Source organism: Macrotis lagotis, chromosome 1, assembly GCF_037893015.1.
Source record: "Macrotis lagotis isolate mMagLag1 chromosome 1, bilby.v1.9.chrom.fasta, whole genome shotgun sequence".
Lineage (NCBI taxonomy): Eukaryota > Metazoa > Chordata > Mammalia > Peramelemorphia > Peramelidae > Macrotis > Macrotis lagotis.
In genome coordinates this window covers 909433073-909450640 of record NC_133658.1, presented here as the reverse complement: position 1 = coordinate 909450640, position 17568 = coordinate 909433073, and the positions used below count along the sequence as shown (strand labels likewise).

The 17568-nt window shown below is 40.4% G+C and overlaps 1 protein-coding gene across 3 annotated transcripts; it reads right to left on the bottom strand.

Moving 5' to 3' along the window:
- Positions 1 to 935: 935 nt before the first annotated feature.
- On the bottom strand, positions 936 to 14802 carry LOC141509726 (sialic acid-binding Ig-like lectin 10). 3 transcript variants are annotated; one of them, XM_074219468.1, is made up of 11 exons: positions 14451 to 14801; positions 13789 to 14166; positions 10261 to 10545; positions 10007 to 10054; positions 9581 to 9835; positions 9023 to 9082; positions 7040 to 7300; positions 6670 to 6954; positions 6129 to 6222; positions 5924 to 6020; positions 936 to 1198 (listed from the first exon to the last, which is right to left on the bottom strand). In XM_074219468.1, the coding sequence occupies exons 1-11, from the start codon at positions 14482 to 14484 to the stop codon at positions 1019 to 1021; spliced, it is 1977 nt and encodes a 658-aa protein (XP_074075569.1). In that variant the 5' UTR covers positions 14485 to 14801; the 3' UTR covers positions 936 to 1018. The 3 variants fall into 3 exon arrangements, with proteins under 3 accessions (XP_074075569.1, XP_074075570.1, XP_074075571.1); XM_074219469.1 differs by lacking the exon at positions 6670 to 6954 and having other exon boundaries at positions 14451 to 14802; XM_074219470.1 differs by lacking the exon at positions 13789 to 14166.
- Between the last annotated feature and the right edge of the window lie 2766 nt (positions 14803 to 17568).

Sequence of the window (17568 nt, the reverse complement as noted above, 5' to 3'; positions counted from 1 at the left end):
GTGCAAATTTCTGAGTTTGTGTTAGATTTACACTAGAACCCTAAGAGGAGGGGTGGCTAGGTGGCACAGTGGATAAAGCCCTGGCCCTGGAGTCAGGAGTGACTGAGTTCAAATCCAGTCTCAGACACTTAATAATTACCTAGCTGTGTGGCCTTGGGCAAGCCACTTAACTCCATTTGCCTTGCAAAAAAAAAAAACCCTAAAAAAAAAAAAGAACCCTAAGTGGAATAGCAGTTACTGATTTTTGGATCCAAACTAATGGGGCCAATGTGATTGGAGAGTGAACCCAATGAGGAATGTTGGGTTTTATGTGTAATGATGCTCCTCAATGGATTAGAAATTGAGGCCAGGGACTTTTTAATTTGTTGACTTTGTCCCCAGTGCAAGGAACAGTGCCTGGAATACAATAGGTGCTTAATAAGTACTTTTTGTTTGTTGACCTGCTGATAGACTGATGTTAGGGAAAACAACCAATCAGAATGACTTAAAAGCAGAATTCATTACCCTGGGAGGGAGGAAGCTCTTCTCCATAAAAGAAAAGTCTTCAGCCAAAATCTGGTTTCCTATTTTTGGAGGAATATTATAGAGAGACTTCCCATTTTCTTAAACAGTTTGGATGAAACATCCTCTGAGGTCCTTCCCAATACTTATATTCTATATTCTAGCAACCTTTCACGTTCTGATTGTCTGTGTTCTAAGCTTCCTCCCAGGTTTCACATTCTGGGTGCTCTGGGTTCTCCCAACTCCTGGCTCAGATGGACAAGGTTTTGACCTCTTGACATGTTTCCTATTGAGAACAGGACATGATTGCCTGGAACACACTTCCTTTGCTTTCCTGGTTCTCTAGTATCCTCTCCCTTTCCTCCGGGTTTGGGGGTGGTGGTGGAAAACTACTAGTGTAAGGACATTTCCAGAACAATAGATCAAAGCAATGAAGAGTCTGAGACCTTAGTATCTCCACAGAATGAGCACCTTCCCAGTATAGAGAGCATTCTCTTTATTTCTCCTCCCACCCATTTCACCCCATATCAGAATTTGTTCCACCCTCTTTGTCCCCAGAGCAGAACTTGATCTCTCCATACTCAGTGTGTGTCCCTTGGTTCTTCGGATTGGGTCTTCTGAAGTTAAGTGAGGCATAATGCAGCTCATCAGGTGGGTCTTGGGTGACTGCATCAGGTGGGGGTGGTCTGTTCTGATTCTGTAGGAATAAGGGGCAAAAGATACATCAAGAGTCTGAGATGCTGGAAGTCTTAGCTTGACCATGGGAATCTATCATGGTTTGGAAAGGACATTGTCATGGCTAGGGATTTGGGCAGGTGGGTGCACTTGCTAAATCTTTTCAAGGTGGGTCTGGGGGAATTCTGGGCTAAGAGTTCAAGAGGTCTTGGTTTGAGTCTAGCCTTTATCTCTAACACAGCAGACCTCATTTTCCTAGCTCTAAAAATGAGATTAGGTAGAAATTTATTATTATTATCTCTGTGAGTTTTCTTTTCCCAGAGTCTGCTTCTGTAAAATGAATCATACTTTAGATCATACTTTAATATCTGATAAGTGATTTACATATACCATCTCATAGGAGTCTCTTAACAGCCCTGTGAGGTAAACAACAGACTTATTAGTGTTTCCATTTTGAAGTTGATGAAATTGAGGCTCTGCAAAGATGACAGGGAAGGTGGTGGGTGGCAGGGATTGGGCTAAGTGCTTTGGTCATTTTTACATAGCCAGCAAAGTGTCAGAAAGATATCTCTAGGGTCAGCTAGGTGGCAAAGTAGATAAGGCATTAGCTTTATTATATATTATATATAATGGAGTCCAGAGGACCTGAGTTCAAATTCAGATTCAGACATTTAACACTTGCCACCAGTGTGACCCTGGACAAGTCACTTCACTCCAATCGCTTTGACAAAAAACAGTTATCTCTGAACCGAGGTGTTTATGATTCCACATTAAGTTCACTTTGTCAAGATATAACAGCACTAGACCATTTCTGATATTACTGCATGATCTTGGGTAATTCCCTTGCCTTTTCTAAGCTCAGTTTCCCCTGATATAAATGAGGAAGATTGGATTATATGACATATAAGATCTTTGAACTTAATTCAAACTTTTCAAAAATGAGTTGGGGTGGACTAGGTGGTCTCTAAGGGACTACCAATAACTATGTTATCTTGAATAAGTCACTTTCCCGCTCTTGACCTTCTGTAAAATGAAGTGGTAGAATTATTTGTTCCCCTAGGTTTCTTCCCAGTTCTAAAATCTATAAAACCTGAGCTGAGGTCATTTTCCTCTCTGGACCTCAGTCTCATCCTCCATAAAATTGAAAAGGGACAAATAATATGATATCTAAAGTTATTCTCTACTCTGAAGGGAAGGCATAGTTGTGTCTTGACAAGAATTCTGGATTTAGAATTAAATAACCTAAATCTGAATTAGTTAAGCAGAAAGTAACCTTTAGTCCCTTCCCCTCTTTCCAATTCAGTTTCATTGCCTATGAAATGGGGATTTAAAGCAGATAATCTCTGGTGGTCCTTCTACTGCTAAATTCATAATTCTGGATGAGGCAGTCAATGGAGGTATGCTGACTTTTCATTGGGTAGAATTATGGTAAGAAGGTGATTAGTGGGGCCAAGCAGGCTACAACTTTAGAGAAAAAGGGACAGAGTCTGTCAGGGCTTTGAGGAACCCAAAACTATATAGCTCGTTCCAGCTGCTCATTTTTCAATGAGAAAATCAAGACCTAGCAAAAGGAAAGGACATGCCCTCTACCTCCTTTCCTTGAATTCCCTTCTTAATTTGTACCAAACCAGTTTCAGTTTGATTACTCAGCCATACTCTTCTCTCCAAAACCAATTTTCAGTTTCCCACTCTGATGACTTCTCCTTTGGCAGAGCTCCCAGATCAAGGAGAAAATATTTCAGGCAACCAGAAAGAAACAATTCAATTATGGAGCAAAAGTCAGGATAGCACAAGCAGCTTCTATCTTAAGGGATCATAAAGCATGAAATATAATATTCCAGAAGACAAAAGAGCTTGGATTACAGCCAAGAATAAACTACCCAGCAAAAATGAGAATACTCTTTCAGGGAAAAGATGGATATTCAATGATATAAGGGACTTTCAAATTTTCCTGATAAAAAGACCAGAGCTAAACAGAAAATTTGATCTTCAAATATGAGACTCAAGTGAAGCAAAAAAAAGGTAAACAGGAAAGGCAAATCATAAGAAACTTAATGATGTTGAACTGCTTATATTCCTGAAGGGGAAGAAGATACTCCCAACTCCTATGTACTTTCTTATTTATTAGGATAATTAGAAGGAGTTTATATAAATAGGACATAGAAGGGAGTTGAATTTGAAGGAATAATATATTGCAAAGATGGAGTTAAGGGATGAGGGAGGAACACACTGAAAGAAATAGAAAGAGCTGGTAGAATTAGGTAAATTAATTTCACATTAAAACTTTTGCAGTGGAGTGGAAGAGGGGAAAGAAGGGGGGAAGCTGATGGACCTTACTCTCATGGAAACTGGTTCAGAGAAGGAATAATAAACATACTCAATTGGGTATAGAAACCTATATTACTCTAGAAGGGGATGGGACAAAGTGGGAAGTGATTGAAAGGAGGGCAGATTGTGGGAGTGGGTAGTCAGAAGCAAAAGACTTTTGAGAAGGGACAGGGTGAAAGGAAGAGAGAATAGAATAAATGGAATTGGAGGAATAAGATCAAGGGAGGTACAGTTAGTAAAAGTAATTGTAGGGAAAACACTGAAGCAAGTTTCTCTTACAAAGACCTCATTTCTCAAACTTAGAGAACTGAGTCAGATTTGTAAAAAATAAGAGCCATTCCCCAATTGATAAATAATCAAAAGACATGAACAATTTTCTGGAGAGGTAATCAATGTGATAGATATATGGCCCTATTAAAACAAAACCTTCTAACTCACTATTGATTGGAGAAATGTAAATTAGAATAATTTTGAGATTCTATCTACTACTTATTAAATTGGTCAATAAGAAAGAAAGGGAATATGTCAAATATTGGAGGGAATATAGGGAAAATGAGACATTAATGCATTCTTGGAAGAGTTGTAAAAAGATTCAACCATTCTGTAGAGTAATTTGGAACTATGTCCAAAGAGCTATAAAATCATGCATATTCTTTGATCTAGCAATTCCAATACTAGGTCTGTATTCCAGAAAAGATGAAAAAGGAAAAGGAAAAAGAATACATATATATATATATATATATATATATATATATATACACACACACACATACATACACACATGTATATATATATATAATATGAATATTTATGGCAACTCTTCTGGTGGCAAGGAACTGGAAATAGAGGGGATGTCCATCAGTAGGGGAAATGGATGAACAAATTATGGTTTGTGATTATGATGGAATGCTATTCTGTTATAAGAAATGATAAACAGGATACTTTCAGTAAAACCTGAAAAGATTTATAAGAACAGATGCAATGGGAATTGTACTGTATACAAAGTCACAGCAACAATATAAGATGATCAGCTGTGAATGACTTATGATAACAAATGCTATCCATCCCCAGAAAAAGAAAGCTGATACTATCTGGATATAGATTGAAGCATACTTTTACTTTTAATTTTTCTTGAGGATCATCTTTTCTTGGGGGGAAGAAGGTTCTATGTTTATGTTCACAACATGATTATTATGGAAATATTTTGCATGACTGCACATTTTAATACATATTAAATAGCTTACTTTCTCAATGAGGAGGAGCAGGTGGGATGGTAAGAAGAGAAAGAATTCAGAATTCAAAATTTTAAAAATGAATGTTAAAACTTGTTTTTACATGTAACTGGGAAAAATACAGTTATATATAAAGAATATAATACATAATATGTAACTTTTATATGAACATATGAATGTGTATTTTACATACAAATATAATATGTATGTTCCATATGAATATATATGCATATGTATATATACATATATACATATATACATATACATATACATATATATACATATATATATGTGTATATATATATATATATATATATATATATATATATATATATATATATATGATTTTTTTAGGTTTTTGCAAGGCAGTGGGGTTAAGTGACTTGCCCAAGGCCACACAGCTGGGTAATTAGTGTCTGAGGCCAGAATTGAACTCAGATACTCTTGACTCCCGGGCCAGTGCTCTGTCTACTGCACCACCTAGCCACCCAATATATATAATTTTTAAAAAAGAACCTTGAGCTTCCGTTCAATACTCAGGGCAGGGGCAATATCTCCCAAGAAATTTTTCTGGATTCCTCCCAGAAATTCATATTGTCATATTTCCAAATTATTTTTAATAGATTTCACATACACAATAGATGAAATAAGGTCTTCCATAATTATCTCTGTTCATGTTGATTCTTTTCCCTCTTCCCTTAGAAGAAGCAAGGACTAATTTTTCCCTGTTTCACTATCTACAAAGCCAAGACATAGTATCTCAATCATCTCTTCATCTTTGGGACAAATTTTGTTATTTTTTTGTGCATAGATAACAAACTTCCAAAAAGGCTGTTCCTCTCTAGCTATTATAAATCAGCACCCATTCTAAAGCCAATTGGGATTATCCTGGGTCAATGAGTGGTGAAATAATTGGATTGCAACCACGCAGGCAATCTGTGACTCTGAAGCCCAGCACTTTCACTGCTGCCTGTTAGGCCTCACACATAGCATTGTTTCATCAAATACTTGCTGAATTGATTAAAGTCATTCCTTATCCATCATTACAGAGATGATGAAACTGAGACTTAGGTTTGGGGAAGAGACTTGTTTAAGGTCACATAGTGAGTAAATGTCAGTCCAATCATGATTTAAGATGAAGTTTGGAGGAAAGGGAGGGACTTCAGTACCAGGGATAGCTCACTTACCACATTCACATTAACATAGTCCATTTCCATGTTGTTCTGGGAATCTCTAACCTCTAGTTCCTCTGTCTCAATCTGCTTCCTCCTCAGAAACTTCTTACTGAAAAAAATAAAGCCAACATTGTGCCAGGCTTCTGACCTATCACTCCTCTGTCCCTTCCAGAAGCCTCCCTCCCATTGCCCTTCCCAACTCCTATACCCCACTCACTAGGCAAGCTTGGAACAGAGAATGAGAAGGGCTGTGATTCCAGTTCCCAAAATTGCCCCTTTGGAGAATGAGAGGGAAGCTGCCCTTGCTCTATCTGCAAAAAGAAAGGATTTGATTGAATGATTCTCCTAAGATCCAGCTATCTTACCTGTAGCCCCAACTCCCCTTCTGTTAAGGTTTTACGGTTTTTTAAAAAGCTCCTCACAATTCCCTTGTGTCTCTCACAAAATGAGGAAATTGTGACTCAGAAGAAACAATTGAGCTTAGAAGTTTAGATCACAAAAGAGTCTTTCTAGCAGTTCAGACAACCTGCCACTGCTTTCTAAATCTATGATCCCAGGAGCCCTCAGCCATTCCTGGTGACTGAATTTGCTTGGCTACTAGCATGTGGAGAACTACCCTTTCCGATATCTTTTCTTGACTCTGCTCCCACACCTGGATTTCTCTTGCCCCTGCTCCATTATACTCCTCCTGGATCACGGCACCTGGAGCTGTATCCCATTCTCCTGAAGGGCCCAGGTTTACCCCTCCAGAACCCCACCTGATACCATCAGAACAATGAGACTGTGAGCCCCATGTTGGTTCCTCCCTTCACATATGAGGTTGAGATTAAGGTCCCACTTCTCCCTCAGGATCAGGCTGCCATTGGTCCAGGCTCCAGAGTTGGTAGACTTCACCTGGAGTATGTCATGGGTCCTATTGTCTTCTACTCTTTTCTCTCCCACCCACCAGATCAAGGATGGGCTGGGCTCTGCCTGAATAGAACAGGTACAGAGTAAGCCTTCATCAATCCATGAGCAAAAGGTGTTGAACAACCTTGGAGGGTCTGTGGGGAAGGGGAGGAATAGGGATTAGAACAGTTCACTCTCTGACCTTCTAGGAGCATCCTGTACACAGGACCTTGAACTCACACTGCACAAAGAGATTCAGGGATATGTGCTGGGTCCCCCACTCGTTCTGAGCATGGCAGGTGTACTCCCCTCCATCCTCTGGCTGCACGTGAATCAATTCTAGGCACTGAATCCCAGCATTGGAAAGAGGAGAGGAGTTGAGGACTTGGCTCCCCTTGACCCAACTCATGTTGGCATGGGGACTGCTATCAGCAGTACACTCCAGCTGCAAGGACTCTCCCATCAGGAGCACCAAAGATGAGGCATTTTCCAGGCTAGCAACTGATAAAGACCATAGAAGGAAAAACTTAGAAGCAGAATGAAACTTAGAACTCATTCAGTCCAGGGTCATCTCTTTAAAAATGAGGTAACTGAAACCCAGGGAGGGTCAGTGATATTCCCAAGGTCACACAGTTTCAGAATCACAGAATTTCAGAGTCAGAAAAAACCTCAGATATCTTCCAGTCTACCCCATTTTGGAACAAGAACTCTCTCTATTAAACCTTCAATAATAGTTCATCCACTTCTGCTCAGAAACCCCTAAGGAAAAGGGACTCTAACACTTCTCTAAGTAAAGCCATTCCAGCTTTGGACAGCCCTAGTTGCTCCCCCCCCCACCATAAAGCTTTAATTTGCTTCTGGACTCTGGCCCAATCCCCTCTCTTAGGGGAGCACCCTTCGATGACAACTAGCAAGTCCCCCAAGAGCATTCTCCTTTCCAGTCTAAAGTACCCCAGGTCCCTTATTCCTTCAAGCAGCTTTCCTATGGCATGCACTATGGTGTCACTGTCCAGAATAATTTCAACACTGGACTTGGTCTGACCAAGAGCTCATCCTCCTAGAAACTGTACCTCCCAATGAAGGCCAAGACTGCATTAGCGCTGGCAGCTACCACATTAAACTTCTCATTCATAGTGAGATTACAAGATGGAAAAAGGGAATAAACTTTGATATAGCTCTCCTACTATGTGACAGCCACTGTGTTAAGCATGTTTTATAAATTCAATCTCATTTGATCCTCACAACCTCCCTGAAAGTAGGTACTGTTATTGTTCCCATTTTATAATTGAGGAATTGAGGCAAGCAGGTTCAATGACTTGCCCAGGGATATACTTGTCAGTGTCTCAGTCAAATTTGAACTCGGACCTTTCTGACTCCAACTCCTGTCTCCCTCCATGACCCTGTCCAGCTGCCTTTAACTGCACTAAGAGCCCCAGATCACTTTCAGAAAAATTGCTACCTGACGAGGCTCCCAATTCTTGAATTTGAGTATAAGGTTTTCTCTTTTTTATTTCTTATATTTGATTGTTAATGAGTGAGTCCTTCAGGATCATTTCACACCATAACTATCGCCCAGGTATTAGCTGTCTCTCCCTGATGTTTATCATCTGAAAGTTTAGTCAAACATCACTGAAGTCTTTATCCAAGTCTGGGCAGAAGAGTCGATCTGGGACCCAAATCCCCATATTCAGGGTTCATAAGAAGAAAATGTTAGATGTCTTGTTTGTCCATTCATTCACACACCTGCTCCCAAATCTGATCTCACACACTCACAATACACTCACAGACAAACACAAACACAATCATACACTAATATACATAAACACACTTACTACAAACACACTCGTACATATACAAACACACTAATACACACAAAGCCACTCACACAATATGCTCAAACACATATGCACACAACCACACACATGCACAGACACATTAAAATACACATTCACATGCACACAACACACACCTATACACACATTCACGTCATACATTCACACACATAAACATACACACATATACACTCTTTCACACAGGCATATAAATACACACTTACACATACATAAACTTAGGAACACACATGCATACACACAAATGCAAGCACACAGCACAGTTACACACACCTACACACAAACACATGAACACAAACATGCACACACATATAAATACACACATACATCCTCACAGATGCACACACACACATTCAGACATATACTCACTCACCTCTCCCTGTCCTTGTTCTGTTTGGCCAAAAGACTCTGACCTTCAGGTTCTCTGGGGCATCTGTAAGAGACACAGGGTTTTGGGGGGATGCCTGATGATCCCTGGGCATAGATTAGTCATTACTCAGAAGGCAAATACTGTTACTCTAAAAACCCAGCATTCAGGAAACAGTAACAGTTATAATAATATCCAAATAAACAGTGTAAATCCCTTCCCCATCCATCAAACCTTTGAGGGATATGGTGTATATGTGTGTATATATATATATATATATATATATATATATATATATATATATTATCCACCACTCCATCCCCCTTTTCACAATTGACAATACTGAGACTCAGAAAAGGAAAAAGACTTGTCAAAGGACTCACAGTGAGGAAGAAGTAGAGTGAAAATCTTTAAAAAGACCTTCTGATTCCAGGTCCAAACTTTCCCCCCTCTCACTCACCAAGCACCACCTGCCAGGCTCTCCAGTCCCCCACTCACACACCCAGGGGAAGATCCCAACCTTCTAGACTCACTGTCCCACCCCCTTGAAGCAACATGACTCACAAATCACAGAGAGGTTCAAGGTGGCATACTGGGTCTCCATCCTGTACTGAGCTTGGCATCTGTACTCCCCCCCATCCTTTACCCCCAGCCGTGGCAGCTGGAGGGCCAGAATTCCAGTACTTGAGGGACAGGATGAAAGCACCACCTGGCCCCCATGGGACCAACTCAGAATGGCAGGAGGGTTGCTGTCAGCTTGGCAAAGCAATCTCAAGGATGCATCCTTCAGGATAGAGTGGTTTAATGAGGACTTCAAGCCTGAGAGGGGAAGGGGGGCAGGGGAGGGAGGAAGAAAGGAGGGGAGAAAGGGTGAAGGGCATTGTTGCCCTCTGGTCATCTTGATGTCTGACTTTTTCCATTGGAGCTAAGAAAACCAGTGTCCCCATAGCCCCAAGGTCTCTCCTCCCCACATCCCTGCCTTCTCCTTACCTCTTTCCTTTTCCCAATCAATACTGATTCCAAAGGTCTTTATAGGATCTACAACAAAAATATGGAGCTATCTGTCAATTCATATGCTTGCCATGGCATCACCTCCCTGATGTTGTCATATTATTATACATTCCTTATGTTCTCCAGAGCCTCCTTCCAAGGGATCCTGGGATTCCTCTTCTCAACCTTAGATTTCCCTCAACCCCTTGACGGGTCTGATTTTCTTACTCCCTGCTCCACCCCCCCTCACTCACAGGCCACATTGAGCTGGACTGTTGTCTCTGTGTGAGCTCCCGACCCAGGAAAGGTCATCTGACAGGTGAGGTTGGAGCCATGGTCCTCAGATCTTGGGGTGAGGGTCAGCTCAGAAAAATAGGTAGTCCTTCGATTAGGTCCCAGACTGGAAAGAGCAGCCTCTCTCCAGGAGAAAGTGGGGGGTGTCCCATTCTCACAGACCCAGGGGGCCGCACACATCAGGCTCACAGGGTGCCCAGGCTCCAGGATCTCTGGAATATAGATATCTGGCTTCTGTGTCAGAGCTGGGGGAGGAGAAAAAGAATGAACCAGTCTGTGGAGGAGTGACCCTTTTGGCATCTTCTCAGTTAATAGTCTTAAGGATTAGGGCTGTGCCAAAATATATGAGCTCACCAGAGTCAAGTATAAAATTTTCAAGGTCATCATTTGCACCCCCAGAAATTGGCAAATCTTATAAATCAGAGGATGATTTATGTTGTTGAAAGTCTAACCTTAAGAAAGAAATGGGGAAAATGTTTACATTGCAGATTAATTTTTTTTCCAAGGCAATGGAGTTAAGTGGCTTGCCCAAGGCCACACAGCTAGGTAATTATTAAGTGTCTGGGGTCAAATTTGAACTCAGGTACTCCTGACTCCAGGGCCTGTGCTCTATCCACTGCACAACCTAGCTACCCCCCCCCCAGATTAATTTTTTAATGTTATTTAGCATTATTTTTCCCTAATTACATGTAACAATAATTTTAACATTCATTTTCTCAAAAGTTATGATTTCATCAATATGATTTGTATAATGAAGCTAATTATAACAATTTGGTTTCTAGAAATCTTTTTCACAAGCAGGCTGAGGCCATAGTAAAACAGCGAACGGAAGTCCTCTGTCAATCATGACAAGTACTGCCCTAAATTGAATTTGCCTGTGTTAAGTGTTAAGTATCAGTACTGTAACCCCCAAATTATACAATCAACCCAACACCTGTTGGATGGTCACAAGTGATGAAATCATTGCATTGTACTGCATGTTGGTCTTGAAAGATCATTCAAACCCATGATCTGAATGTCTAGTATCTACCTGCTCACTTATAATCATATATAAAACATCTTGGCTCTACACTAGCAAGGGGGAACTCAAAGGAATGGAATAATCCCATTTTGCAAATTGGTTCCTTACAAAAAAAGAATTATTAAACTGCTTTCTGTCTCTCTCCTGCTTTGTTATGACCAAGTTAGAGATGGCTCAGTAAAAACTTGGTTAGCAGTTTTAAAAGCTTTGAGTTCCAAATTCTGTCACTTCCTCTTTCCCCTCAAGAGGTTAGCAATTTCAATATAGGTTATACATATGTAGTCAAGCAAAACTTATTTCCATATTAGTCATGTAGTGAAAGAAAACACAGACTAAATAAAACTATGCTTCAATAGATACCATCAGTTCTTTCTCTGGAAATGGATAGCATTCTCCATTTAGAGTTTAGAGTTGTCTTGGATCATCTTATAGCTGTAAATGGCTGATTGCCTTTACAACACTTTACAACACTTCTGCTAGTACAGTAGGGTTTTTTTTTTAGTTTTGTTTTTTTTTTTTGCTAGGCAATGAGGTTAAGTGGTTTGCCCAAGACCACACAACTAGGTATTAATTTAGTGTCTGAGTCTGGATTTGAACTCAGGTCCTCCTGATTCTAGGGCCGGTGCTCTATCCACTGTGCCACCTGGACACCCCTGTACAGTACATTTCACTTTGCATAGGTTCATGATTCTTTTCCATATCAAATCCAACATTTATCACTTTCTATTCCATAGTACCTTAGAATTGCTTCACTTTGCATTTCTCCAATTAATAGTGAGTTAGGGGCCCTACTATATGGTGATAGCTTTGATGACTTCATCTGAAAATTGGTCATACCTCTTAATCATATATCATTTGGGGAATGGCTCCTATCCTTTATAAATTTGACACATTTTCTTTATATATTTGAGAAATGAGATCTTTATCCAAGAAACTTGCTTCAATTTTTTTTCAGTTATGATTGCTAAATGTATTCCCCCTCCCATTCATTGCTTTCATTTATTCTCTCTCCCCTTTTACCCCATCCCTCCTCAAAAGTGTTTTGTTTCTGATTACCCCTTCCCCCAATCTACCCTCCCTTTCAAACACCTCCTCTTCTCTTATCTCTTCCCTTTCTACATTCCTGGGTAGGGTAAGAGAAATTTCTAATCCCAATTGACTATGTATATTATTCCCTCTTTGAGCCAATACTGATGAATGCAATATTGACTGAACTCCCTGACACTTCACCCCCACCCCTTCACTCCACAAGTCTATTCTTGCTTTTGTGAGATAATTAGTCCCATTCTACCCTCCATTTTCTCTTTCTCCCAGCACATTCCTCTTTCTCATACCTTAATTTTATTTTTTTAGATATCATTTCTTTATATCAACTCACATCCGTACCCTCTATCTACATGCACTCCAAACTTTCCTATTAATGAGAAGAATTTTATGAGTGACCAATATCATATTCCCATGTAGGAATTGAAAAGTTTAACCTTACTGAGTTCCTAATGATTTCTCTTTGCTATTTACCTCTTTATGCTTCTCTTGAGTCTTGTATGTCAAAGTCAAATTTTGTATTCAACACATTTTTTCACTGAGAATGCGTGAAAGTCCTCTATTTCACTGAATATCCATTACATTCAGTTTTGCTGTGTAGGTGATTTTTGGTTGTAATCCTAACTCATTTGCTCTTCAGAATCTTATATTCCAAGTCCTTCAGTCTTTTAAGAAGATGATAAATCTGTTATCTTCAGATTAAATTAAAGATGTGTTATACTTTTCTTTAAAGTTCAAAGTCAAATATAGAAATATATTTTGCGTGATTGCAGATGTATAACCTACCTGAATTGTTTTCCACCTCAGGGATGGGGAAAAAGAGAATTTAGAACTCAAAAATAATTTAAATGAATGTTAAATAATGTTTTACATGTAATTAGGAAAAAATAAAATATTATTAAATAATAAAAATTTGCTAAAAAATTGCTAGAAAGTTATCAGCCCACCTCAGGACCCAGTCACTGGAATGTCATTTCCTAGGCCCCATCACTATCCTCCCTTCCATAACAATCTCCTATATGCCTAGGTCCTGAACCACCACCCATGCCTGTGGTATTGTTTCTCCACATCATGGCTACCAGTTGGTGATGACCATGAGGCTTTCCTTCAGATATTGTCAGAGTCCTTATCTTAGGATCCTCCAACATCCCAAGATCATTGGGTGCAATGCCCATGCTTGATGGACTCACTCAACCTTGCATGGGATCCCTTTTCTCTCCAAAAAGAAGCCCAGGGCAGGTCCCTTTCTTCTTCTCTGACAACCTCTATACTCTGCCCAGTCTTTGCTTGTGACAGCTCCCACTTGGCTCAAGGGTCTGTCTTTCCCTTGGGACAGGGAGCAAATGGAACTTCCTAGTGTAGTCCTCCACAGACTCTCCCTTTACTATGCTCAAGGTTGCTTCACAGTCCCAGAAGTCCCTACCTGTCACATCCAGTTTGACCTGATAATTTAGGTAACTGTGCTTTTGAAATGTTCTCTCCATACAGAAGAAGTAATATCCTGTGTCCTTTGTTTGTATATCTGTGACATACAGGGAGCAGTTCTTTTTCTTAAGATCCCCGACAAGGTGGAATCTTCCCACTGCCTCCTTTTCCACCTCTATATTTTGTTCATTTGTGGCCACAAGGACATCTTCAGAATTCGAAGGACCTTTCCTGAACCAATAGCCATGAATGGCTAAAAATTTCACTGAGGAATAAGGATAGTTGAAGGTGCAAGGGATGTAAGTGCAGAGCCCTTCCTGAACCATCCATAACGGTGGAACCTTCAATTCATAAGAATCTCCTTGGGATTGGGACCCTGTGGGCAGAGAGAAATACAGATCACAACACTAAGCATCATCATCAGTATTAATATTAGCATTGTGTCCTAGGTTTTAGAGATAGGAGAGAACCCAGAACAAAGAATTTCAGTGCTGGGAGAGATCTTAAGAGAGACTTCAGTACAGTGCCATTTTAAGATCAATGAGAAAACAGAGGCTCAGAGAGATTTTCCCACAGCTAGGGCCAAGGGCAGGACTCAGGCCAAGACCTCCTGGCTCCAAAGCTAGCTCCTGAGGACATCCTTGCCCTGTTCCCACTCACCCTCCAAGGACAACAGCAACAGCAGCAGCAGCATTCCTGAACCAAGAGAGGCAGAGGCTCTGTCACGGTACCATCACTCCCCAGGCCTCATGACTTCTTCTGTCAGACCAGCTCAGTGCTTTCTAAAGAAAACAAAAGATGTTAAATGACAAAGGAGGCAGGCCTCCAGCCCCAGGAAATGATGCATAAAATGAGCAGAGTTGGGGCCCCAACAGGAATTGTGGCTCCTGTCTAGCCTAGCTATTCAACCTCCCCACCAGTTTGCCTTAGATCCTGCCCCTTCCCCTAGTTGGGACAGGCAGATCTGATGCCTTCCAGTGTGATAGGAAGGGGGTGAAAACTGGTCAGCCTTTAACTCTTGGGAATGGGGAGAGAGTGGGATGCAGTGAGAAACCAATGAAGGGGAGAAGTGCCTTCTTCACCCCCACCCAATGAAAAGGGGAAGTAGTAAAAAAGGAGAAGTGAAACTCCTGCACCCAAATCCATGACATCAGGGCCCAGGACAACAACCTAGAAGCAGAGTTGGCTCAACCCAACCTCTTGGAGGTCAACCCCATTCTGAGCCTGAGACCTGAGGTGGAAAGTGAGAAGAGAAAATGTCCAACCTGAGGGAGCTAGATGGGACCCTAGGACATGAAATATCTGAGTTGAGAGGGACAAGCCCAGGAGTCACTTCACTAAGTCTGAAACTGATTTATACTGAAAACCTATAAGGACCACAGATCCCTCCATAGGCACTGGGGATGTGAGGACAAAGATGATATGGCACTTGTCGAGGAGTCTATATTTTACTACAAATCTAACTGGGTTTTCTGATGAGAGTACAATCTCAACATCAGTCGTCTGATGCTGATCTAGGAGGTACAGGGTTGATGTTGATAACTGTTTCCAGGGCTTTCCACTGATGGTTGCCAGATGCTTCCTCTTTCCAAATTCTTATATGGCTGGAGAATGGGGCTTTGGGGTCTGGGGTCTGGAGACAAGGAAGGAACTGGAAAAGTGATAACTCCCCTTTATGAAATGCAGGGGTGTGGGTTCACTATTGGTGAGATCCATAATAATGTAAACCCTTTAAACAGTGAGAGACATGATGTGGATTTCCTAGCAAAAGTCTCTAGTAGTAAAGGCCATTAAAAATGTGAGTTTTGGGGCGGCTAGGTGGCACAGTGGATAGAGCACCGGCACTTGGGGTCAGGAGTCCCTGAGTTCAAATCCGGCCTCAGACACTTAATAATTACCTAGCTGTGTGGCCTTGGGAAAACCACTTAACTCCATTGCCTTGCAAAAACCTAAAAAAAAAATGTGAGTTTCCTAGCATAAATATAAGCCACAAAAATAATAATAATAATGGAGTCCCTAAAAATGAAAGCTATGACTAATGTAAACCAAGATTAATGTGAGTCAAAAGAAAAGACACTGAATGGGGCAAAACAAACAGTGACCAGAATTAGGTCCTCACAGTGCTGGGACCGTAACCAAAAAATAACCAATCTTATAAAGTAATGAGCAGAAGAAACCCCATAATACCAGTTATTCCAGACTAACACACTCTACCATGTTTCCCTGAAAATAAGACCTAATATTATTTTTTCAAGATGCTCCTAATATAAGCTCTATCCCCAAAATAAGCCCCAGTTAAGATTGTCAGCCAGAAGGATGCATTTAATATGACTGTTGCAACACAAGATGGATATCTTGAATTATATATTAATATGTAATTAAATATAAGTAAAATAATATCATTGATATTAATAGGTAAGATAAATGACAAAATAAATTATAATTAAATATTTGTAAGTATCCAAACTGAAGCCCTTGGATGATAGTTAACAGTCTATGTAAACAGATAAAGTTGAAACTTACTGGGGAATGATCAGAGTACAATACAACCTATGGATAACTTCTGGATAGAAAGAAAATTCCACTTCTAATCATCACTAAGGGCATGAAAGATAGGCTTGAATGTGTTTCAGACATTCATGTTCTTGAAAATAAAAAAAAAGCAGTTTTAAGGAAGTGGGTCAATTTAATGAGGCAATTTGTTTTGCAAGGTGACTAAAGGGGTCTGCTAGTATGGGATTCAGCCACACTCTTCCTGCTAAGGACATGAAGAGTTTCCTTGCAGAGAAAAGAAAAGATCCAATAATGATTCCCACAGGAATGACTGCCTATCTCCAGACTTCTCCTGAAAATAAGCCCTATTAAAAAATAATATGAGTCCCAGTTTTATTTTGGGGAAACTACAATATAACTCCTCTTTATTTTGTCTGATTTCTTCTTGATGGGGGAGGGGGTAGATTCTAATACGTTTCTCCAGCCACCATCGTAGACCAGCCCGGATGTTGCTTTGATTATTATTTGTAATGTATATAATCAATCTAGCTCTCCAACTTTTTTTCTTCAGAACTGGACTGGACCCATTGTTTGGAAGAGCTTTTAAAACCTCACTGTGGGAAAAGACCAGGATTTAGAAGACCAGAAATAAACTTCCATATGATCTTGGGAAAATGATTTCATTTCTCTATCTCTCAACTTCCCTCTCTATAAAACAAGTAATTCAGACAAGGTGTTATCTACCTTCTCTTTCAGTTAGTTGTACATGTCAAATACCTGTGTCACTGACAAACATGGTCATACCATTCATATTGTGACCTTCCTCAAGCGTTCCGTTTCTGTGTGGTGGTTGATAGTGCTTCTAGTCCTTCGTATTGAAGAAGACCAAAATGACATCGTCATGTTTGAGGCAGATTACAGTGTGTCCAGCTATGGCTGCTCAGACCAACACGAGCTTGCAATGTTCTACCACAGGTCAGGCACAAATAGTCCATGTGAATATCTGGGGTGGGTACTCTAAACTTATGTATGTCACATTTTCTTCCATTCTGCCTTCCTCATAGAGTGCAGCCCCTTCACTGATGAGGGCATGCCATGCTGGGTGGTCCTGTGTCAGTGTCTCCCATGTGTAGAATTATACAGACAATTTGTCTTCTAAGGTCTTTTGTACTCTGACCTCCATGCATTTCATTCTGTTGAAACTGCTATCTCTGAAGTTACCAATCGTCTCTAAAGAATTTTTTAAAAGTGAGCATAGTATGCTTTGCTCTACATTCAGAATCCA

Excerpts from the sequence above, each read along its gene's own strand:
- LOC141509726 (XM_074219468.1), bottom strand. The coding sequence starts at position 14,484 with ATGCTGCTGCTGCTGTTGCTGTTGTCCTTGGAGG. Across the intron at positions 6,955-7,039 it reads CCTGAATCTCTTTGTGCAGT|ACCCTCCAAGGTTGTTCAAC; the intron begins GTGAGTTCAAGG and ends CCTTCCCCACAG. Across the intron at positions 6,021-6,128 it reads CTCTGTTCCAAGCTTGCCTA|TAAGAAGTTTCTGAGGAGGA; the intron begins GTGAGTGGGGTA and ends TATTTTTTTCAG.